Source organism: Stomoxys calcitrans, chromosome 1 (genome assembly GCF_963082655.1).
Source record: "Stomoxys calcitrans chromosome 1, idStoCalc2.1, whole genome shotgun sequence".
NCBI classification, from domain to species: Eukaryota; Metazoa; Arthropoda; class Insecta; order Diptera; family Muscidae; genus Stomoxys; species Stomoxys calcitrans.
In genome coordinates this window covers 200329339-200355312 of record NC_081552.1, presented here as the reverse complement: position 1 = coordinate 200355312, position 25974 = coordinate 200329339, and the positions used below count along the sequence as shown (strand labels likewise).

The window sequence follows — 25974 nt, the reverse complement described above, 5'->3', positions numbered from 1 at the left end:
GCCTAACGCAACTCACTGCCCCAAATTTCGGCGAAATCGGTCAATAAATGCGCCTTTTTTGGGCGAAAGACCTTATATCGAGAGATATGGCAGCTATATTCAAATCTGGACCGATCTGTGCCATATTGCAGAAAGATATCGAGGGGCCTAACTTAACTCAATGTCCCAAATTTCGGCGACATCAGACAATAAATGCGCCTTTAATGTTAATCGAGAGATCGGTCCGAATCAGGACCAATCTGCTCCAAATTTCAGCAAAATCGGATAATAAATGTAGCTGTTATGGGCCTAAGATCATAAATCGCCAGATCGGTGTATATGGCAGCTATATCCAAATCTGGACCAATCTATGCCGAATTGAAGAAGGATATCGACTGGCCATACACATCTCACTGTTTCAAATTTCAGCAAAATCGGACAATAAATGCGCCTTTTATGAACCCAAAACCTTATATCGCGAAATCGGTCTATATGGCAGCTATATCCAAATCTGGACCAATCTGTGCCATATTGCAGAAAGATATCGAGGGGCCTAACTTAACTCAATGTCCCAAATTTCGGAGACATCAGACAATAAATGCGCCTTTAATGTTAATCGAGAGATCGGTCCAAATCAGGACCAATCTGTTCCAAATTTCAGCAATTTCGGATAATAAATGTAGCTTTTATGGGCCTAAGACCCTAAATCGGCAGATAGGTGTATATGGCAGCTATATCCAAATCTGGACCAATCTATGCCGAATTGAAGAAGGATATCGACTGGCCATACACATCTCACTGTTTCAAATTTCAGCAAAATCGCACAATAAATGCGCCTTTTATGAGCCCAAAACCTTATATCGCGAGATCGGTCTATATGGCAGCTATATCCAAATTTGAACCAATCTGTGCCATATTGCAAAAAGATATCGAGGGACCTAACTTAACTCAATGTCCCAAATTTCGGCGACATCAGACAATAAATGCGCCTTTAATGGGTCCAAAATCTTTAATCGAGAGATCGGTCTAAATCAGGACCAATCTGCTCCAAATTTCAGCAAAATCGGATAATAAATGTAGCTGTTATGGGCCTAAGATCATAAATCGCCAGATCGGTCTATATGGCAGCTATATCCAAATCTTAACCGATCTGTGCCATATTGCAGAAAGATGTCGAGTGGCCTAACATAACTCACTGTCCCAAATTTTGGCGACATCAGGCATTAAATACGCCTTTTATGGGTCCAAGGCCTTAAATCGAGGGATCGGTCTATATAGCAGCTATATCCAAATCAGGACCGATTTGGGCCAAATTGCAGAAAGTTGTTAAAGAGCCTAACGCAACTCACTGACCCAAACTTCGGCGACATCCGACATCAAATGCACCTTTAATGGACCCAAAACATTAAATCAAGAGATCGGTTTATATGGCAGCTATAACCAAATGTTTATATAAGTTTCCTATTCTACTCTTAAATACCTTTTATTTGAATCCCATATTGTCCCGATCAGCCTATATGTCCGTTTGGGGTCGGTTTTTGGGGTGGGCGGAACCCCTGGGACTTGACTGAATCTGAAAATAAACAGGGTACTCAACGATCATAAGCGGAATTTATGGCTGGAACACTTGGAGCAAGGTAACTTAGGCAAGCTGAATGAAGTCTACTGTTAAGTCACTCTCGAACTTTTGGTGACGTTACCGTGACTGATCCGAAGAGATGCACCAGGTTGTTCAACCGTCAATTTATGGACAGCCATCACGTTGGGCTCCTACGGAATCTCTACATCGATGTTGAAGAATCTGGATTTACCTGGAGTTGAGTACCTGACTACTGTCCTCAACTTGTCTTTGAAAACTCTTATAGTTCCCGATGTCTGGAAAATGAACAGAGTGATGCCGTTACTGAAGCCTGCAAGGGACCCGAGTTTGGAGGAGTCATACAGACCGATCTCCCTTCTCTCACATACACATCACTGCATAGCACATCACTGCATAGCAAAACAACTGCTTTGCATGCCATCACCGCACACATTTGCCGTGGATTCAATCAGCCCAGACCATGTGGTGGGACGGTCCTCGTGGCACTGGACCTATCGAATGCAATCGCCAACACGTCCGTCCAGCCTGAAACGCTGGGACGCGAATTATCTGTGTGGTCGCCAGTCATTTGTGGAATTTAGGGATAAGAAATCGAAGCACCGTACAGTGAAACAGGGTATTCCCCAAGGTGGGGTGATATCTCCGGCCCTGTTTAACCTCTCGCTATCTTCCATTCCACCCCCTCCAAACGGCATAGAGATCGAATCATATGCGGACGATTGTACGGTCATGACATTAGGCCCCGACCAATTGAGGACATCTGCGATAGGTTGAACGTCTACCTCAACGAACTTGCCTCATATTTCGCGGCAAGAAATCTGAGCCACATTGTTCGCTGCAAAAACGCGTGAGGTGAATACTGACTGTGATGCTCGATGGACGACATGGGAGTGACAGCAGAGAAAACGGAGAACATGTTGAGGCTTTTGCTGAAAACCCATTTTCCGCAGGATACGAAGGGACTCACGGAGACACCGGAATCTTGGAATAATGACGTTGATCGAAGGTTTATAATAACGGAATTTATGGTGAAGGCATCCTTGAGGAGCTTCAAACCATTTAAGTCACCCGGACCTGATGGAATATTTCCGGCGTTACTGCAGAAAGAGGCAGACTATCTGGCGCCTCGTCTGGCCAAAATTTTCACAGCGTGCCCTGGACTTGCATATACTCCGAAGACCGGCAAGGCAAGTTATGCGACACCAAAGGCCTACCGCCTTAAGCCTTATATCCCCTCTACTCAAAACCATGGAACGTATTGTGGACACCATGATGAAGGGTATGACATCCAACGAACTGCTCAAATACAAACATCATGCCTATGTCAAGGGAAGGTCGGTGGAGACTGCCCTGCACGAGGTTGTGCATAAAATAGAAGAATCCTTCGATGCCAAAACGTACACACTGGCGGTATGCATTGACATCAAGGGGGCATTCAATGTGCGGACCGACACTCTGATCCAATCCTTAGACCAGTACCGGGTAGACTCGGCCCTTAGAGACTGGATAAACCATATGCTAAGGAACAGGTGGATAAATTGTGTGCCCCATGGCATAAATATAAGGGAGAGAGTGGCACAAGGCACGCCACAGGGGAACAAGGCACGCCACAGGTTTGGATATCTGACAAGATCAAATACTTAGGTGTAATCTTGGCCAGGAAACTGAATTGGAAGTGTCACATTCAGTAGCGTACTGAGAAGGCTCACAGATGTTGGGCTCATTGTAGACGGGCCGTAGGCTCGAAATGGGGTCCTGAATCCGAGGATAGTCGACTGGCTCTACAGGAGCGTGATTAGAGCAATACTTATTAACGCCTCAGTTGTTTAGTGGACTGCTATGGAGAAAAAGTGCAACATAAGGACCATACAACAGATTCAGAGAACTTGTTGGCATAGGCGGAGCGATGAGGACCACACCCACTAGGGCACTGGACACTATTCTAGATATCCGACCCTTTGACATACAGATTAAGTGTGAGGTAGCCACTGCGGCTATGAGATTTAAGGCGATGGGAGAATGGATTGATGATGGGAGAAGCTCATACCATCGCGGTATAATCGAGGCGACAATAGGAAACCTGGAAGGAAGGGAAGAGGATTCCGATCGGATACCTGAGATGAACCTTGAAGTCGAGTGCGAGACACTGCTGCCATCGGCACAGTCTTGGATTGGCGGAACCCTAGAATTGCCATCTGAAAGATCATATTACAATGATAGATCAAAGCTAGAGGCCAGAGTGGGCCTAGGGGTTTACATTGAGAACCCAGGGACTGAGATCTGTTTTAGATTGCATGACCATAATACGGTCCTGCAGGCGGAGATCCGGGCGATCACGGAATTCATGAAGTGGTGTGGTGCTAACGCCGGACGTCGAGTGTGAACATCTTTACGGACAGTAAACTGGCCATAAGGACAATAACAACCAGGACGGTGAGATCACAAACAGTCTTGCAGTGTAAGAAGGAGATTAACGCTTTCTCTAAGGATGGCAAAATCCGCATCGTTTGGGTGCCGGGCCATAACGGAGTAAGGGGGATTGAAAGGGCAGACGATTTTGCGGTGAAGGCCATAGAACTGTCGTCAATAAACTTGGTTAACCCGAAGCCTTTCGGTTCGACGCAGTCCGAGTTAAGGGAGTGGGTGACGAATGCGCATGCAATATTGTGGAACAGCGAAACGGTCGGTAGGACGGCGAAATCCTATGGGGGATCCAGATCGTTAGACGAGGTTATTACTGAAAGGAAGCAAGAAGAAGGTCAGTATAGCTATTGGTATCATAACGGGACACATAGCACTACGAGCCCACTTATGTAAAATCGGTGATAGCATGTGTAGGGCATGCGGGGAAGATTATGAGATGTTGGAGCATTTCCTTTCTCAATGCCCGGCTTTGGCGTCCAACAGATACCGGTACTTCGGTAGAGACACAATATCAAACATGAACCAACTTAGGGGAGTGGTATTGAAAACAATTTAGGATTTTGTAAGTAGCATGGAATTCCTAACTTAGATTTTCTTTTTCGAGATTACTTTTTTTAGTATTTAGAACGCACAACAAGCCGAATACTGGCTTAGGTGTATGTACATAGTGGCATGGGACGGATTAATATCTGCATTCTCTTTTCAACCTAACCTAACAAATTTACCAATGGCAACTCTCAGGTTCTTATAACTAAGTCGTCTGTCCCCTCGTTCCCCCTGACTCTTTTACGTTCTACGGCCCGGAACCCTAACGATACTGATGCTGGCATCTTCAGGGAAAGCGTAAATCTCCTTCTAACTCTCCAAGACCTTACCTTTTCGATTGCTATAAGTCAAATGGCCAACTTAGTGTCCGTAAATGTATTGATGACTTGTTACAGTCAAGCTTCAGTCAAAGTGCCACTGCATGCAATTGGCGACAACTTTCTTTCGGTCTAGTCATCACCGTTAAGTGCCGTACACTTAAGATCCATTACTCGAAAGAGCAACCGCCTAACATCAAATTATGAAGACATGCTTCTAAACATATCCACCATAAGATATCTATGATGCTATGGGAGAAGTTGAACTAATCGACAGTAGCATAAACATATGGCTTGCATTGAGTACAGCCTCAAGGGCTATCCATCTTTTGCCATCTTGGTGTAATCGCTGATAAATGTTGTCGCCTGCCGCATGTCCTTTATGTGTTGTTTGTCAATGGGTGGTACCTTTTTGGTCTAGTCACTCCCCAGTCGACTCATAGCAATGGGCAATGGCACTAAGCAATGTCAATCCTCCCCCAAAGCAACTGATATGGCAATCTTTGTCCACATATCGAAATGACTAGTCGTTGGTTTTTTTGTACACCTGAATTTTGAAGATTCGAAATTCGTTTGAGCTGTAACGCTAGGATACCCATAAAGTGCCGTATTTATTTGGTAGACATAAAATCCGTTTTATTACCCTGGCCAGACTTCATACTTAATGTGGCGTTACATATGGTATATCCTTAATTTGTTCGACAAGTTCAAGGTTATCAAATCAAAAAGACAACAGTCATCATTGAAATTTAGACGTCTTCACGCAGGCGTGTAGCGTTACAAATTCGTATGGACGTCCAAAACCTCAAATATAAATGGATGAATTACAGTTTTTTTATTTGTCGCCATTGAAATGTCTCGACGAGTTCGACAAGAGAAAAATTCATGCCCAAGGAGTTTGGACAAAAAATTCATTTTCACAACAAAAGTTGCATACAAAATTTCAATGGCATGCTCCATAACATCAACAAGTGGAGCCTTTAATTGAAAGCACGCCACATTCTCACTGGTGCGGAAAGCACACATTCAACAGCATTTGCAAATCTGAGTTGATGTATGGTGTCAGCTTTAATTTGGATTTCTTATTAGACTATGAGATTGCTTTTACACAAGTGAGTCTTGTTTTTAATTAGTTTTTATACCCTCTGATTGTAACTACTCGAAATATTCGTCTGAGACCCCATAAAGTATATATATTCTTGATCGTCGTGAAATTTTATGTCGATCTAGCCATGTCCGTCCGTCTGTCCGTCCGTCCGTCCGTCCATCCGTCCGTCCATCCGTCCGTCCATCCGTCCGTCCATCCGTCCGTCCGTCCGTCTGTCTGTCGAAAGCACGCTAACTTCCGAAGGAGTAAAGCTAGCCGCTTGAAATTTTGCACAAATACTTCTTATTAGTGTAGGTCGGTTGGTATTGTAAATGGGTCATATCGGTCCATGTTTTGATATAGCTGCCATATAAACCGATCTTGGGTCTTGACTTCTTGAGCCTCTAGAGTGCGCAATTCTTATCCGATTGGGATGAAATTTTGCACGACGTGTTTTGTTATGATATCCAACAACTGTGCCAAGTATGGTTCAAATCGGTTTATATCCTGATGTAGCTGCCATTTAAACCGATCTTGGGTCTTGACTTCTTGAGCCTGTAGAGTGCGCAATTCTTATCCGATTGAAATGAAATTTCGCACGACGTGTTTTGTTGTGATATCCAACAACTGTGCCAAGTATGGTTCAAAAAGGTTCATAACCTGATATAGCTGCCATATAAACCGATCTTGGGTCTTGACTTCTTGAGCCTCTAGAGTGCGCAATTCTTATCCGATTGGAATGAAATTTCGCACGACGTGTTTTGTTACGATATCCAACAACTGTGCCAAGTATGGTTCAAAAAGGTTCATAACCTGATATAGCTGCCATATAAACCGATCTTGGGTCTTGACTTCTTGAGCCTCTAGAGTGCGCAATTCTTATCCGATTGGAATGAAATTTTGCACGACGTGTTTTGTTACGATATCCAACAACTGTGCCAAGTATGGTTCAAATCGGTTCATAACCTGATATAGCTGTCATATAAACAGATCTGGGGACTTGACTTCTTGAGCTTCTAGAGGGCTCAATTTCTATCCGATTTGGCTGAAATATCGCAAGACGTTTTTTATTGTTACTTTCAACAACTATGTCAAATAAAGTACAAGTCGGTTCATAACCTGATATAGCTGCCATATAAACCGATCTGGGATCTTGACTTCTTGAGCCTCTAGAGGTCGCAATTATTATCCGATTTGCCTGAAATTTTGTACGACGGATTCTCTCATGACCATCAACATACGTGTTTGTTATGGTCTGAATCGGTCTATAGCCCGATACATCTCCCATATAAATCGATCTCTCTATTTTACTTCTTGAGCCCCAAAAGGGCGCAAATCTTATTCGAATTGGATGACATTTTACACAGGTCTCCAACATATAATTTAATTGTGGTCCAAACCGGACCATATCTTGATATCGCTCTAATAGCAGAGCAAATCTTTTCTTATATCCTTTTTTTTGCTTAAGAAGAGATGCCGGGAAAAGAACTCGACAAATGCGATCCATGGTGGAGGGTATATAAGATTCGGCCCGGCCGAACTTATCACGCTTTTACTTGTTTTTCTACATTCTCAATGACAACTTCTATGGAGAAATAAATCTCATATATATAAGAGTTCTATAAAACTATGATGGTGATGGGCACTACAAATTTTAAGTAACTATGGTTTATCTGTATATAAGAGATCTATGATCTCTAGTGATAATATGCATTAAAAATTTTAGATAAGGTTAGGTTGAAAAGAGGGTGCAGTTATTAATCCGACACATGCTTTCTAAAAACTGTAAAGTAACCTCTAAAAAGAAAATCGAAGTTAGGAATTCCATGCTACTTACAAAATCCTTAATTATTGTCAATACCACTCCCCTAAGTTGGTTCATGTCTGGTATTGTGTCTCCACCTAAGTGCCGCTATCTGTTAGACGCGAAAGCCGGGCAATGACAAAGAAAATGCTCCAACGTCTCATCATTTCCCCGCACATGCTAACACTTACCGCACCGATTTTACATAAGTGAGCTCGTAGTCCTATGTGTCCCCGTTATGATACCAATAGCTATACTGACCTCCTTCTTGCTTTCTTTCAGTAATAGCCTCGTCTTCTCAAGATCTGGATCCCCCATAGGATTTTCGCCGTCCTACCAACCGTTTCGCAAACAATGTTGCATGCGCATTCATCGCCCACTCCCTTAACTCGGAATGCGTCGATCCGAAAGGCTTCGGGTTAACCAAGTTTATTGACGGCAGACCTCTGGCCTTCACCGCCAAATCGTCTGCCCTTTCATTTCCCCTTATTCCGTTATGGCCAGGCACCCAAACGATGCAGATTTTGCCATCCTTAGAGAAAGCGTTAATCTCCTCCTTACACTGCAAGACTGTTCGTGACCTTACCGTTCTGGTTGTTATTGCCCTTATGGCCAGTTTACTGTCCGTAAAGATGTTCACATTCGACGTCCTCGCGTTAGCATCACACCGCTTCACGCATTCTGTGATCGCCCGGATCTCCGCCTGCAGGACCGTATTATGGTCAGGCAGTCTAAAACAGATCTCAGTCCCTGGGTTCTCAATGTACACCCCAGGCCCACTCTGTCCTCTAGCTTTGATCCATCCGTGTAACATGATCTTTCAGATGGCAATGCTAGGATTCCGTCATTTCAAGACTGTGCCGATGGCAGCAGTGCCGCGCACTCGGCTTCAAGGTTCATCTCAGGTATCCGAACGGAAACCTATTCCCTTTCTTCCAAGTTTCCTATTGTCGCCTCGATTATACCGCGATGGTATGAGCAGCTCCCATCGTCAATTCAATCTCCCATCGCCTTAAGTCTCATAGCCGCAGTGGCCGCCTCTCACTCAATCTGTATGTCAATGGGTCGAATGACCTCCAGTGCCCTAGTGGGCGTTGTCCTCAACGCTCCGCCTATGCCAAGACAACATGTTCTCTGAATCTGTTGTATGGTCCTTATGTTGCACATTTTCCCCATAGCAGTCCACCAAACTACTGAGGCGTAAGTAAATATTCGTTTAATCACGCTGCTGTAGAGCCAGTGGACTATCCTTGGATTCAGGACCCCATTTCGAGCCTACGGCCTGTCTATATAGAGCCCAACATCTGTGAGCCTTCTCAGTACGCTCCTGAATGTGACATTTCCAATTCAGTTTCCTGTCCAAGACCACTCTTAAGTTTTTGACCTTGTCAGATATCGAAATCATCTTATTGAGCAAACGTGGTGCGTTAAATTGGCCCACCTTCGTCTTCCTCGTGAACAGGCATATTTCAGTATTCTCTAGGTTAACATTGAGACCTCTGGGTCTAGCCCAGTCTTATGCCATATGCAAAACCCTTTCGGCCCTTCTGCATAGCTCGTTCGTATACTTACCCCTTAGAAGTATTATAACATCGTCTGCGGGTTCAAATCCCTCCTCAGTCAGCATTCGTAATAGGTCATTTATGGTGGTCACTCATAGCAATGGCGATAAAATGCCCCCTGTGTCGTGCCCTGTGCCACTTTCTGCCTTATATTTATGTCATGGGACACACAATTTTTCCACCTGTACCTTAGCATATGGTTTATGCAGTCTCTAAGGACCAGGTTAACCCGGTACTGGTCTAAGTATTGGATCAGTGTGTCGGTCCGCACATTGGTAAAAGCCCCCTCGATAACCATGCATACCGCCAGTGTGTACGTTTTGGCATCGAAGAATTCTTCTCCATCGAAGGATTCTTCTTCAGTCTCCACCGACCTCCCTTGACATAGGCATGCTGTTTGTATTTGAGCAGTTCGCCGGATGTCCTACTCTTTATCATGGTGTCCACAATACGCACCATGGTTTTGAGTAGAAAGGACGTAAAGCTTATGGGTCTGTAGGCCTTGCCGGGCTTGGGTATAAGTAACACCCTTGGCTCCTGCCAGGCTTTCGGAGTATATGCAAGTCCTAGGCACACTGTGAGAAAAACGGCCAGATGAGGCGCCCGATTGTCGGGCTCCTTTTGTAGTATCGCCGGAATTGTTCCATCAGGTCCAGGTGACTTAAATGGTTTGAAACTCCTCAAGGATTCCTTCACTATAAATACCGTAATTATGAACCTTCGATCAACGTCATTATTCCAAGATTCAGGTGTTTCCGTGAATCCCTTCGTATCCCGTGGAAAAAGGGTTTTTATCAAAAGCCTCAACATGTTCTTCGTTGTCTCTGCTCTCACTCCCATGTAAGAGCAGAGACAACGTATTTGAGCAGTTCGCCGGATGTATTTGAGCAGTTCGCCAGGAATCACGTTTTGCCGCTCTGGTAGTCTTATTGTATTCCTTGAGCCTTGTGTAATACACATCCCAATAAACTTCCGCTTTTTTACGACGTGCTCTGTTAAAAAGCCTGCGGACCTCTTTCCCAATATTGCGAATCTCCACGATCATCAAGAGTTTTTCCTTGGGCTGGTTTCCTTTCCCGAAGAGGATAACTATCTTCGAAGGCACAGTTTGGTGATGGCAGTTTTCATCAAGGGAGAAAAACTGGGCTACATACCTAGAAATAATTGCTGTGGGATAGTCAATGGGCTCTCATAAGTATACTCCGATGTCCTTGCGAAATTTCCTGGGTCTCCTTTAGTTTGTGACGATGCAGTCTGGTATCGCGGCCGATACAGACTAATTAACTTCGGGGATCAACGCTCGATTGAAATGTATCGTTGTGCGCTAAAAAAAAAAGATTGGTGAGATCTGACCAGGTGCAGCACTAGATTTAGTCAAGAAGGAAGATATTCCTTCTCGACCAATAGCGCATGCTTGGATACCAAGGATTCCCTCAGATCCTGAATCGATTCTTGGAAGTCTAAGAGAATGTAATCCCAATCTTTCAACCTAAATCCCAATCTTTTAACCAAACCTGGTCTCGCCAGGATTCGAACCCAAGCTTTCGAAGTCATAGGCGGACATGCTAACCTCTGCGTTACGGTGGCCTCCCAATCTTTCAACCAACGACTGGAAGATTGGTAGATTGGATGAGGCTGATGGTGACCGGTGACATGCAGTATTCGTACCAAATTCCGGTTGTCTCGCAGACCTCAACAAGTCTGAAGGAGTTGTATCCTACGGCTTCAACAAGTCAAACTGAAGTTCTATAGAAGCGGTGGGGCTGGCGAATCAGGAGACGAATCAGCAGTTGTTGCATAACACTTGCATGAGGAACTATCGACCACATCTCTAAGGTCTGGCAGATTGCAGGGGACTAAAAATCCCCCTGCCACAATCGAGACAGGAGGTGAAGGCGTCGAAACGGGACCCGACAAGCCCTGTGTGGGTGGGTCATCCGGTAGGACAGGGGTCAAGGTGTGTGCCAGCGGGAAAGCATCGAACTCAAAAGGTACTTCGACAGCAGCGGCTAGTGAAGCATCAATGGACGAATCATCCGCACCGCAAGTGTCCAGTGTCCTGAGGAAGAGTGGTTCCAGAGCTTTCTCACCTGCCCCTGGATGCGTACGGAAGCTCATCATGACAAGATCTAACGAATCTTGTGAGTATGAACTCCTGGTGGAATTAGAGGACGAGGCAAACACAACATTGGTGGAAGTTCTGAATCTTGACTATGGTCCGCTTCGGCGGCACTAAAGATCATCCTAATAGCAGGGGGATTTGACGTGGTTCTTATCCAGGAACCATGGGTGTGTGGAGGAATGGTTAGTGAACTAAGAATTCCGGGATTTAAACTACTCAAAGGTAGGGGAAATGGGAGACACAAAGCCTGTATTTCTTCACCCATCGCTAAGCACTGAAGATTCAGTAGTAGCCAACCTTGAAACAAGTAAGAGCGTGCTAAGTTTGGCCGGTCCGAATCTTTATTCCCTCCACCATGGATTGTATTTGTCGAGTTTCTTGCGCGGTATCTGTTTTTATGCAAACAAAGAATAATGGATAGGAATCGTTATGCTATTCGAGCTATCAAGTTATAGTCGCAAGTGGAAACTACGATATAGACATAATGTTCAAGCGGAACACGAAGGCCGTGAATGATTCGCTTGCGGCAGCATGTTCTAGTGCCAAGCCAAGGGGCAAACAGCGGCCGCCATGGTGGACCCCAGAACTGGTTGATCTAAGAAAGGACTGTAGAAAACTCTGCAACAGGGCCAAAAGCCACAAGGGCACCACACGATTGGGATGTCTATAAGGCTGAGCTAAGAAAGTACGAAAGCGAGCTGAGAAAGGCTCAGAACGAATCCTCCTGCCTGGAGGACTAGACTAGGTCTGTCCTCTCGACCTATTACGATGGGGTATATTCAGAAGTCAGAGGATTCATGAACTATGTCTAATGAGCAAAACACTAGAACTACTCGCTGACACATAATTCCCGAGAAACTCTCCAACGGGCAACATGGCACCAAAGGAAATGGCAACTTATATGCGGAGGATGTTGGGGACATTGGGTTTGAGTCGCAAATCTTTTGGTCGGTGAATAGTTTCGACTTCTGATGATATATCACCGGTTTAATTACAGTCTGTGTCCGACAGACTGGCTCTTTAGCTTAGGGAGATATTGTCCGCTTGTATCAGAATGTCGTATATAACCGTGGGATGCAAATTTGCCCACGAACATTCCACTAAAAAACTGGGGCAAACTTCTCGCGTATCACTGAGTGTTGTTCGATTCAAACTTTAAACTCAATGATAAGGACTCGGCTATTTATAGCCGAGTCCGAACGGCGTGCGGTAGTGCGACATCTCTTTGGGTAGAAGTTTTTACATGGCATAGGTTAGGTTAGGTAAGAGTGGCAATGCTTTTCAGACTCACTTAGACAATTTTAAGTCCATTGTGATACCACAGTAGCGACAGGCCAAGGCTTCTGCCGGGAATCGAACCCACGACCCCTGCACTGGTAATACAAGCACGCTACCAACTCGGCTACCGGGGCGCCCATGGCATAGTATTGCACAAATTTCGCCAGCATTAGGTGGGGATAACTGAAAATATGTTCGGATGTTCTCGCCAGGATTCGAACCCAGGCATTCAGCGACAGAGACGAATATGTTAAACTCTGCGCTACGGCAGCCTCTTTCAGAGAAAATAATATTGTTAATGGCCATATTACAGAGTAGAGGAGAACACCTTCTTGTTCCTCTGCTGACCCATCTTTTAAGATCTACAGATCCCAAAAACTTCTTTCCAAAGAGGTGTAGCCCTCTGGCACGCCATTTTGACTCGGTGTTAAAAAGGAGGTCCCTTATCACGAATCTTAAAAAACTTGAATCGGACAGCTTTCATTGATATGTGAAAAGTTGTCCCCCTCTTCCACTGAAAGAATAAAGCGTAAATGTGGTTGCATATGCTGAGCCTATTGCGGTTAGGGGAGATATACTTCTGAAGGTTGCCAGTAACGACTTTTGCTGAAGCTGCGAGGACGTCGAGAAAGAAGAGACTATAAAACATCTGCTGTGCATGTGTCCCGCACTGGCAGTCAGAAGAAGTTCCACTTTAGATTCTCATTTCTTTGAAAACTTGTCTGATTTAGCGGATGTGAACATTCGCAAGTTGTTGGGCTTTTTAAAGCGGTTGGAGGTTCAACGGTAGGACCTGGAAGTTATCTTCCTTCTCCTTTTCCTGTGGTGTGGATGAAAACGTCTCAGTGAGTCTGATGGCAGACTGCCACTTTAACCTAACGTAATCCAGAAACAAGGCCATCTCCCGACAGACGAAGGTTACACTATACACGACACCGATATAACCCGTGTTGTTAAATGTTCCGAGGCATGGGTACTTGTGAAAGCAGACGATGCAGTGCTTGGAGTGTTTGAGAGAAAGATTCTTCGTAAAATTCGAGAACCAGTTCGCATTGTTGAAGAGTATCGGCGTCGCACCAGTAAAAAATATGTCTTGTTACAACGGGTAGATATATTTCTTTAAAATGTGGAATGTTTTGAGCCGAGCGAGATCGTGCGAAAAATTTCGAGACTCTCGTTGGAAGGCTTCTAAAGTTGGTCAGCGCGGCATTGGGTTACATTTGTTTTACTTCACCGTCCCCTACACCCATGCAACAAACTTTTTACAACTAACTATATCTGTAGCCTCCAATCCGAGCACGCTACCAACTCGGCTACCGGGAAGACCTAACTTTCTAGTTAGACGGTCATAGGTTCCAAGCCCAGCAGAGCTTTTGATTTGTCGCCACTAGGATATTAGAATATCAGACTGCAAATTGTCAAATTCTTTTACCTAACCTAGCATTACAAGCATGAATAAGTCATTCTTTTTATACCCTCCACTATAGGATGTGGGTATACTAATTTCGTCATTCTGTTTGTAATACCTCGAAATATGCATTTAAGACCCCATTAAGTATATATATTCTTGATTGTCATGTCATTTTAAATCGATCTAGCCATGTCCGTCCGTCCGTCCGTCTGTCTATCGAAAGCACGCAAACTTTCGAAGGAGTAAAGCTACCCGCTTGAAATTTTGCACTAATACGTTTTATTAGTGTAGGTCGGTTGGGATTGTAAATGGGCCAAATCGGTTCATGTTTTGATATAGCTGCTATATAAACCGATCTTGGGTCTTGACTTCTTGGCCCTCTAGAGGGCGCAATTCTCGTCCGATTTGACTGAAATTTTGCACGTGGTGTTTCGGTATCACTTCCAACAACTGCGCTAAGTATGGTTCAAATCGGTCCATGTTTTGATATAGCTGTCATATAAACCAATCTTGGGTCTTGACTTCTTGAGCCTCTAGAGGGCGCAAATCTCGTCGGATTTGACTGAAATTTTGTCCATGTCCAAATCTGTCCATGTTTTGATATAGCTGTCTTATAAACCGATCTGGGATCTTGACTTCTTGAGCCTCTAGAGTGCACAATTCTTATCCGATTGGAATGAAATTTTGCACGACGTGTTTCGTTATGATATCCAACAACTGTGCTAAGTATGGTTCAAATCGGTCCATAACCTGATATAGCTGCCATATAAACCGATCGTGGGTCTTGACTTCTTGAGCCTCTAGGGTGCGCAATTCTTATCCGATTGGAATGAAATTTTGCACGTCGTGTTTTGCTATGATATCCAACAACTGTGCCAAGTATGGTTTAAATCGGACAATTACCTGATATAGCTGTCATATAAACAGATCTGAGGACTTGACTTCTTGAGCATCTAGAGGGCGCAATTCCTATCCGATTGGTTTTTCGCTTCTAGGATATTAGAATATCAGACTAGACATTGTTCAAGTCTATCTCTAACGAACTGCTTCGTTTACCTAACCTAGCATTACTAGCTGAAATAAGTCATTCTTGTTATATGTAAAAGTGTCACAAACAAACTATGCTACTGCAAAGCGATGTTTTGTAAGTATTTTTCAATCATTTCTATCAGCTACAAATATTTCGATGTACATGCATGAGACCACACTTATCGCTGGGTGTCATACTGTTCTCACATCCAACCCCCATATTGACAAACATAAAACGCATCTAATCACTATCAAATGGTTGAACCTTCCGCCTAACCCCAAACACATGCCAACATCATACAATAATGTCAATATTTGACAGTAATGTTCTACATACTCTTACGCTAAGGAAAGAACATCAAAAGCCATGCCATTACCAATAGTGATGAACATTATCAGCCTTAATTTATGTTACACCTGCGTACATAAAATTCAAAGAATGTATGCCTAAATTCAGACGTGCCTACATTGGTTACATACATGCGATACACACTCTCGTAGATGTTTGTTCATCACATAGGCTGTTGTTGATAACAACAGCAATGAAATGTTGCAACCTCCAAAAAACAAAAAATGGGAAAGAATACAGAATGAATGGTACAGCCGGCAAGATAAACAGCCACCATTGCTTTGAGAGAGACCAATGACGTGGAAATGAATTTTTCCAAGGGAATTTTTGAAATCGTCTTCAACTATATTTACAGAAACAAGTAAAAAGGCATTAGGGGCCGTAGTTTGGATACATAACCAAATCCTAAAGTGAATGCCCTATGTCCCCGATAGCCTCATGAATTCTGACTTTGGGGTCTTTAATCGATGCTGGGCTGCTGGCGTACACCTTATCTTCCACGTGGCCCCCAAGGAAGAAGTCGCAAGGTGTAAATCATAAGATCTCGGTGGCCAATTCTGCGACTGCCGTTGCAGCTACTCCGTATGGAGCATTCCACTATCCGCAACCTGTGGACGCGCCCGGAAGCTAGCAGCTAAGCTTCTCGTGACAGCAATAAACACCACAATCTTCCAGTCTGTGTGGTGCCGGGCTTAAAGAAAGGTGACCTCAGCCAGTGTAAGAACTGAAGGGGTCTTACTTTGCTAAACGCAATAAATGAAGTAATGCCAAGTCTTCTTCTGCAACGTATTTCGCCTGAACCAGATAGTATTTTGAGGAATGAACAGGCAGATTTTCGGCCAGGACATTCTTGTGCCGACCACATTTACTCCCTGCGCATAATCATTGAATAGTCTGCAGAACTTAATACACACCCATACCATTTATTCATCGACTTAAAGCGTGCTTTTGACACAATTTCGCAAAGTTCAATGTGAAACTGATGCTGATGAATAAGGGGATACCTGAAAAAAAAATGTGACACTAATTAGGGAGTTGTATACGTATGCTAAAGTTTCAGTTCATTTCAAGGGAAAAGAGAGTCGACAAAGGAGTGAAGCAGGGTTGCATCCGGTCACAGACGCTATTTTTATACCCTCCACCATAGGATGGGGGTATACCAAGTTCGTCATTATGTTTGTAACTTATCGAAATATTCATCTAAGACCCCGTAACGTTTATATATTTTATAGATCGTCAAGCCATTTCCGTCCGTCCGTCTGTCTGTCAAAGCACCCCAACTTTCGAAGTAGTAAAGCTAGCCGCTAGAAATTTTGAAAAATTTTTGTTATTAGTGTAGGTCGGTTGGGATTGTAAAAGGGCCGTATCGGTCCATGTTTTGATATATAGCTGCCATATAAACCGATCTGGGGTCTTGACTTCGTGAGCCTCTAGAGGGCGAAATTCGTATCCGATTTAGCTGAAATTTCGCATGACGTGTTTCGTTATGGCTTTCAACAACTGTGCTAAGCATGGTTCCAATCGGTCCATAACCTGGTATAGCTGCCATATAAACCGATCTTGAATCTTGACTTCTTGAGCCACCAGAGGGCGCAATTAGTATCCGATTTTGTATGACGTGTTTTGTTATGACTTCCAACAAATGTGCCAAATATGGTTTAAATCGGTCCATGACCTGATATATAAACCGATCTGGGTTCTTGACTTCTTGAGCCTCTAGAGGGCGCAATTCGTATCCGATTTGGCTGAAATTTAGCATAAGGTGTTTTAATCCGTCTTCCAACAAATGTGCTAAGTATGGTTCAAGTCGGTGAATAATCTGATATAGCTGTCATATAAACCGATCTGGGGTCTTGACTTCTTTAGCCTCTAGAGGGCGTAATTATTATCCGATTTGGCTGAAATTTAGCATAAGGTGTTTTAATCCGTCTTCCAACAAATGTGCTAAGTATGGTTCAAGTCGGTGAATAATCTGATATAGCTGTCATATAAACCGATCTGGGGTCTTGACTTCTTTAGCCTCTAGAGGGCGTAATTATTATCCGATTTGGCTGAAATTTAGCATAAGGTGTTTTAATCCGACTTCCAACAAATGTGCTAAGTATGGTTCCAGTCGGTGAATAATCTGATATAGCTGTCATATAAACCGATCTGGGGTCTTGACTTCTTTAGCCTCTAGAGGGCGTAATTATTATCCGATTTGGCTGAAATTTAGTATAAGGTGTTTTAATCCGACTTCCAACAAATGTGCTAAGTATGGTTCAAGTCGGTGAATAACCTGATATAGCTGTCATATAAATCGATCTGGGGTCTTGACTTCTTGAGACTCTAGAGGGTGTAATTATTATCCGATTTGGCTGATATTTAGCATAAGGTGTTTTAGTCCGACTTCCAACAAATGTGTTAAGTATGGTTCAAGTCTGTGAATAACCCGATATAGCTGTCATATAAACCGATCTTAGGTCTTGACTTCTTGAGCCTCTAGAAGGCGCAATTCGTATCCGATTTTGCTGAAATTTAGCGTAAGGTGTTTTAATCCGACTTCTAACAAATGTGCTAAGTATGGTTCAAGTCGGTGAATAACCTGATATAGCTGTCATTTAAACCGATCTGGGGTCTTGACTTCGTGAGCCTCTAGAGGGCGAAGTTATTATTCGATTTGGCTGAATTTTAGCATAAGGTATTTTAATCCGACTTCCAACAAATGTGTTAAGTATGGTTCAAGTCTGTGAATAACCTGATATACCTGTCATATAAACCGATCTGGGGTCTTGACTTCTTGAGCCTCTAGAGGGCGCAATTCGTATCCGATTTGGCTGAAATTTTGTTCAACGGCTTCTCCCATGACCTTCAACATACGTGTTGGTCTGATCTCTCTTTTTTTTACTTCCTGAGCCCCTGAAGGACGCAATTCTTCGATTATGATCCAAATCGGATCATGAACGTCAAATCTGACACCTCTCACTATAAACGCCCATATCATTGATGACATTGACAACTTCTCCTATCTTGGCAGCAAAATAACAAAGGACGGAGAATCAGAGGCAGACATCCGCGTCTTGTATCAACAAGGCTAGAAGCGCCTTTCTTACACTCAACAAAGTTTGGAGATGCAGTGACATCTCACATAATACAAAAGTCAGAATCTTCAGCAGTAGTGTGAAATCTATTTTAATATATGGTTGTACTACTTGGAGCTTAACACAACCAACCACCCGTAAAGTTAAAATTTTCATAAATCGCTGCCTACGACAAATACTTTGAATTTTCTGGCCAAACCGTATTTCAAATGAAGAATTACAAATAAAAACAAAGAGAAATCCGGAAGAGAAAATGGACTTGTTTGGGTCACATCCTACGCCGACCGCGCGTTGATATAGCGAGTAATGTCCTAGACTGGAACCCGCAAGGCTCCTGCTGTTTATAGCCAACTCGGAATCTCATACTGTATAGCGACACTTCTCTATAGAAAAGTTTAACAAGACTGCAATAATGAACTAAAAGAATCTTTTATATCGGAGATCCTTAGATTTTTCCCGGGCTAAATCACCATTTGTCCTACGCCCTTTGTCAAAGAGGGGGCTTAACATTTCACATCAACATCCACCTTTCCACACTCAAAGCAATTATTTTTTTGCTTTAGTGCGAGGAGGCCAAATGAAACACCAAACAAAACAGATGCTAAGCATAATTCAAATACTCACATAACATGCATACATACAAACAAAATATCCACGTATATACCCAGTATTTGTGCAGCCTCAAAGATAACACTGGCCCAAAACACAGAGGAAACAAAAAAAAATGATTACAAAATCCAAATACCTACATAAAACCTCATAAAAATCAACAAAAAAAAAACAAATGATTAGATAGACCAACTTTATATTCGTACATAGCAAACAACAGACGGCCGCCACGCAAGCGCAGATGTTCCTCGCCGTCATGAAACCGAAAACGTACAGCATCCTAATTACTTTTAACACAAGCGCAAAGCCAAAGACAACAAGAAAAATCTCAAAGCCAAACATCAACAACATCCCCACCACCACCAAAGGGAATCAATGAATGCATGCTGAAAATGTTGAAGAAAATCGCACTTTTTAATTACACAAAAGCTGGGAAGCTTCTCAACACACATGCATAGTCATAGGCAGCCAGCCAGCCATCCACCAGTGGCCGAGGCAGAAGCAACAACATCATCACTCTATAAGGTAATCGTTTTTAAATTCAAAGTGGGCATTCTAACACTGGGAGGAGCTACTAACAAAGTATCACTTGCACACATCCACACACACACACCAACATACACTTATTTGGCACTTCATTTTAAGGCAAGAGCATAATCATCATTGCAGCATTTACCACAATGAGAGTGAGAAAATTCATTAATGCTAAGCGCTAACAATTACACTTAACAATGAACTGAAGCTACGAAAAATGGAGTTTTCCCAATAGCACAGCAACACAGGCCCTCTTAAAACACACACCCATGCACACCCATAAGGTAATCTCCACAACAGCATTCTTAACCAACACTGCTCTCTTTGACACACTCATCCATTGAGAGTAATGGTGATCAACACTGAATGGACCAATCAGAAGGCAGCATTAACAGAGCCTAACAAGCAAAACAAAAGAGTGTAAGGGTCACATACTCAACAAAGGCAAATAGGTTGTTAAACAGGTTTTCGCTTAAGATAGAAAGAGATAAAGTATATACACATAATATTTCTCCCAAAAAGAGAGTTTTTGAAAACAATGGTTGCCCACAGCGAGAGAGAGAGAGAGAGAGAGGGAGAGTGAGACATTTTAAATCTGGATTCGATGAAACCATAGTTAAGAGTTCTGTTTATTAAAAACTGATCAGTTTGTTGAGAGCCGTTGAGTGATTGAGATCGTTAAAAGGAGTGTTATTTTCTCTGTGTTCTTAAGAAACAAAAAAAAAACATCATAATAATCAAGTTCTAAAAAAGAAATTAAACATTTATTATGTGTTTTAATTAATCAGCTAAAAAAAATTCAAAAACGCACACCATAAAGTGTTTGATACATGAAATTAACTGAAGCAAAAAAACCCAAAGCGAAAAAACAAATTGATTTTGTTAGTAATTAGAAAAAAATTTCATACCTATAGAAGGAAATTAATAAATATTTGAAGAAAATGTTTAACGTGCACGATTTAATGGAATATCGCATGCAGCAACAAATTGCCCAAGAAATTTATCGACAACAAATTATGCAGCGTATACCGGGTAAGTATTTATTACAAAACAATCTTATGGTGGATATTTTTATGGGGGAAAATAATACCGACGGCAAACTTTTTTTTGGAGTTTCAAAGTTTTTAATAGGCTTTGAAACAAATAGTAAAATTGAAATATAACAAAGAAAGGCTTTTAGAAAATAATGTTTATTAAAACTTTTATATAATTTCAAAAATTATTGGTTTTACGTCTGAAATTTTGTGGCGGAAAGAGCACACAATTGTGCCCTTTAGGGGCTCGAGAAGTAAAATAGGTAGATCGGTTTATATGGGAGCTGTATAAGGCTATAGACCTATTCAGTCCATAATTGACACGTATGTTGAAGGTAATGAGAGAAGTCGTTGTAGAAAATTTCAGCCAAATCGGATAATATTTGCGACCTCTAGAGGCTCAAGAAATTAAGACCCCAGATCGGTTTATATGGCAGCTATATCAGGTTATGGACCAATTTAAACCATATTTGACACAGTTGTTGGAAGTCATAACAAACACCTCATGCAAAATTTCCGCCAAATCTGATAGGAACTGCGCCCTCTAGAGGCTGAAGAAATCAAGACCCCAGATCGGTTTATATAACAGCTATATCAGGTTATTGACCGATTTAAACCGCACTGAACACAGTTGTTGAAAATCATAACAAAACACCTCATGCAAGAATTGCGCCCTCTAGAGGCTGAAGAAGTCAAGACCCCAGATCGGTTTATATGACAACTATATCGGTTATGGACCGATTTGAATCGTTCTTGGTACATTGTTGGAAATCATAACATAACACTTTGTTCAAAATTTCAGCCAAATCGGACAGCGGCTTCCAGGGGCTCAAGAAGTCAAATCGGGAGATGGGTTTATATGGGGGCTATATCCAAATCTTAACACATATGGTCCATTTGCAATCCCCAACGACCTACATCTATATAAAGTATCAGTGTACAATTTCAAGCGGCTAGCTCTACGCGTTCGACCGCAATCGTGTTTTCGACAGACGGACGGACGGACAGACATGACTAGTTCGAATCAGAATGTCGAGACGATCAAGAATATATATACTTTATGGGGTCCTCGACCAATATTTCGAGGTGTTACAAACGGAATGACTAGATTAGTATACCCCCCTCCATCCTATGGTAGTGGGTATAAAAAGTCATTCAAAGAACTTGACAAATGCGATCCATGGTGGAGGGTATATTAGATTCGGCCCGGCCGAACTTAGCACACTTTAACTTGTTTTAAGTTGTGGCATAGTATGTGGTGTGCTTAAATGCATTAGGCAAGCTTCGGAGATCGTGATTTCTTAGCTTACCAAAGCTTCATCATCAGTCCGATAAGCCCCAAAAGAATAACATGCTTCCATCTATTCAGAAAAATGCCTGAAACCTTTATTTGAATTGATAGGACGGTAGTATAAGTCCATGCTTACGCGTTTGGTGCTGTGTGGCATGTGGCACCGTCTTGTTGAAAGCACATGTCATGCAAGTCAACCCCCTGTATTTTGGACAAAAAAGAAATTTGATATCATCTAACGATAGCGATTCGCTTCATCTTTGAAGAAGTGCGATCCAATGATGCCACCAGCCCATAAACCGCACCAAACTGTGACTTTTTCTAGATGCATTGGTAACTCTTGCAATGCATCTGGATGATCTTCACTCCAAAATCGAAAATTCTGTTTATTTACGTACCCATTGAGCCAAAAATAAGCTTCGTCCATAAAATTTTGATAATAAAATTCAATAATTTGCAAGCATTGTTCGGTTGTAAGCCCATATCCTGATACAGCTGCCATATAAACCGATCTCGCGATTAGATTTTTGCGCCTCTATAGGGCGCAATTGTAACCCGATTTGGCTGAAATTTTGCACATTTTGTTTTGGCACGACTTCCAACAACTGCGCCAAGTATGGTCCAAATCTGTTTATAACCTAATATAGATGTCATATACACCGATCTCCCGATTAGACTTCTTGAGCTTCTAGAGGGCGCAATTTTAATCCGATTTGGCTGAAATTTTGCACATGTCGCTTTAGGATGATTTCCAACTACTGTGCCAAGAATGGTCCAAAGCTGTCTATAACTTAATATAGCCGTCATACAAACCGATCTCCCGATTAGATTTTTTGAGCTTCTAGAGGGCGCAATTGTTATCCAATTTGGTTGAAATTTGGCACATGTCGATTTGGTATGACTTCCAACTACTCCAAATGTCCAAATGGTCCAAATCAGGTTATAACCTAATATAGCCGCCCTATACACCGATCTCCCTATTAGACTTCTTGAGCTTCTAGAGGGCGCAATTCTTATCCGATTTGACTGACATTTTTCGTGAGGGGTTTTGTTATGACTTTCAACAACTGTGTTAATTACAGTTTAAATCAGTCCATATCCTGATATAGCTGCCATATTAACGATCTCCCGATTAGATTTTTGAGCCTCTAGAGGGCGTAATTGTTATCGAATTGGGTTTAAATTTTGCACATGTCGCTTTGGGATGAGCTTCTAGAGGGCGCAATTCTTATCCGATTTAATTAAATTTTTGCGTGAGGGGTTTTGTTATGGCTTCCAACAATTGTTTAAACTATGGTCTATATCAGTCTATATCCTGATATAGCTGCCATATAAACCGATCTCCCGATTAGACGTCTCGAGCCTCTAGAGGGCGCAATTCTTATCCGATTTGGATGAAATTTTGCGTGAGGTATTTTGGTATGACTTTTAACAACTGTGTTAAGTATAATCTAAATTAGTCCACATCTTGATATAGCTGCCATATAAACCAATCTCCCGATTAGAATTCTTGAGCCTCTAGAGGGCGCAATTCTTATCTCATTTGGCTGAAATTTGGCCCATAAACCTATCTTATGACTAACAACATTAGTGCCAAATCGGTCAATATAACCAAATCGGTCAATATGGTGATATAGGTCCCCCTAAATACCGATATGACTTCTGGAGACCAAAATAATTCAAATACAGTTTCAGCTATATAAGGATACATTTTTAACGGAATCCATGGTGGTGATTACCCAAGATACCGCTCGGCCGAACTTTGCACCCTTTTACTTGTTTTAAAATAAAATCCTTATTATTATTTTTTCTAATATTTGTCCTCTTTTTTTCTTACAGATCCCTTTCCGCCCATGATGCCCATACCTATGCCACATCATCTAATGGCTGCTCCGCCACGGCCCACTTTGCCAGGCAATGTTGAGGCTAAATTGGAAAATAATGATTTGTGGCAACAATTTCACAAAATCGGCACCGAAATGATTATCACCAAAAGTGGAAGGTAGGTTTCATGTAACCCCAAGACTCAATTGAGATTCCTTAATGAATAGAATAGGAAAATCGGCATGGTCCTAAGCAAATATTGAACCAAACAAAGTATGAAAAGAAATCAAATAAAGCCTGGCGCCTAAAACTCAAGTATTTGAGCAAACAAACCCAACTGCAGCACCAGTTCAAACAGTGAACTCAATTTGAAATCCTCTTTAAATATTTTGAGAGAAAGCAAATCAAATTGTTCATCAAACAATCGGAAAATGAAATGAATGATCCTAAACTATTGTATGGTTAAACAGGTATTCCTTCATAAAGGGTATCTTAAAGACATATCCTGTATAGAGAATACAACTTTGAGACAATGATATCCAATTTTGTAAAGCCGTCTATTAAGCCAGTTTTCATAATCTGGCAAGAACATCAGACAAACTTTCAACTCTTATTATGGCCTAACAGCGAAAATATTTATGAGATGTGATTTCGAAGCAAACACCTGTACCGTCTTCATTTGAAACTGGCCTAGGCTGGGGGAGAGGGTATTTTCTTTTCAAGAAAGTGTAAGTCAGGCTTAAAATGCTGACCAAACCATTGAAAATATTGAGGCTGCTGCTGCTGCTGTTGCAGTCATGGAAGACTTCTCCCGGGTTTTTCCTTTCGATCACGCCTTATCGTTATCGATTTATCTTGTTTTGTTTTTCTCTTTCAATCACTCGTTTCTTTTATTGGCATCAGCTGTTTTGTGTCCCATCTCTGGACGAAGACCTGCTGTTTTGCATAATACCTAGTTAAAGGCCACACATCTAACGCTTATAGGTCAGTTTTTGTTTCTCACAACAAAATCGATAGATTTAGCGGTACTTTCTTCGGTCTCGGTTATGTTATCGATCTATCGATTTTCTTTTTTTCTTGCAAACATTTGCTTCAGATGAAGTAATCAGCTGTTTTTCTTTTCAATATCCCAAAAGACTGCTGTTTTGCACGATTCCTAGTTAAGGGCAAAACATTTAACGCTTATAGGCCAGTTTATGTCTCTCACAAGAAAATCGGTTATGTTATCGATTTATGGTTTTTGTTTTTGGTTGGAAACATTTGCCTATCAGCTGTTTTATTATACCCACCACCATAGGATGGGGGTATATAAATCTAGTCATTCCGTTTGTAACACCTAGAAATATTGATCTGGGACCCCATAAAGTATATATATTCTGGATCGTCTCGACATTCTGATTCGATCTAGCCATGTCCGTCCGTCTGCCAAAATCACGATAGCGGTCGAATGCGTAAAGCTAGCCACTTGAAATTTTGCACAGATACTTCTTATTGATGTAGGTCGCTGGGGATTGCAAATGGGCCATGTCGGTTCAGATTTCGATATAGCTCCCATATAAACCGATCTCCCGATTTGACATCTTGAACCCCTGGAAGCCGCACTTTTTGTCCGATTTGGCTGAAATTTTGCAGGTAGTGTTCTGTTATGACTTTCAATAACTCTGCAGAGTAAGGTCTAAATCGGTACATAACCTGATATAGCTTCCATATAAACCGATCTCCCGATTTGACTTCTTGAGCCCCTGGAAGCCGCACTTTTTGTCCGATTTGGCTGAAATTTTGCAGGTAGTGTTCTGTTATGACTCTTAACAACTGTGCTAAGTACGATCCAAATCGGTATGTAACCTGATATAACTCCCATATAAACGGATCTCCCGATTTGACTTCTTGAGCCCCTGGAACCCTCAATATTTATCGGATTTGGCTAAAATTTTGTACGTAGTGTTCTGTTACGACTACCAACAACTGTGCCGGGTACGATTCGAATCGGTCTATAACCTGATATAGCGCCCATATAAACTGATCTCCAGATTTGACTTCTTGAGCTCCTGGAAGCCGCAATTTTTGTCCGATTTGGCTGAAATTTTGCAGGTA

At 42.2% G+C, this 25974-nt stretch overlaps 1 protein-coding gene across 2 annotated transcripts in view; it reads left to right on the top strand.

Annotated features, from left to right (window-relative positions):
- LOC106087382 (T-box transcription factor TBX2-A) overlaps positions 1-25974 on the top strand; it is a 289298-nt gene that overhangs the window by 254294 nt on the left and 9030 nt on the right. Inside the window, exons 1-2 of one of the 2 annotated variants that reach the window (XM_013252407.2) lie at positions 20395-20763; positions 23896-24058. In XM_013252407.2, coding sequence (XP_013107861.1) covers positions 20673-20763; positions 23896-24058 — 254 coding nt within the window. In that variant the 5' untranslated portion in view covers positions 20395-20672. Of the gene's footprint in view, positions 1-20394; positions 20764-23895; positions 24059-25974 lie in introns of those variants that run through there. The other variant, XM_059360346.1, reaches the window with a different exon arrangement.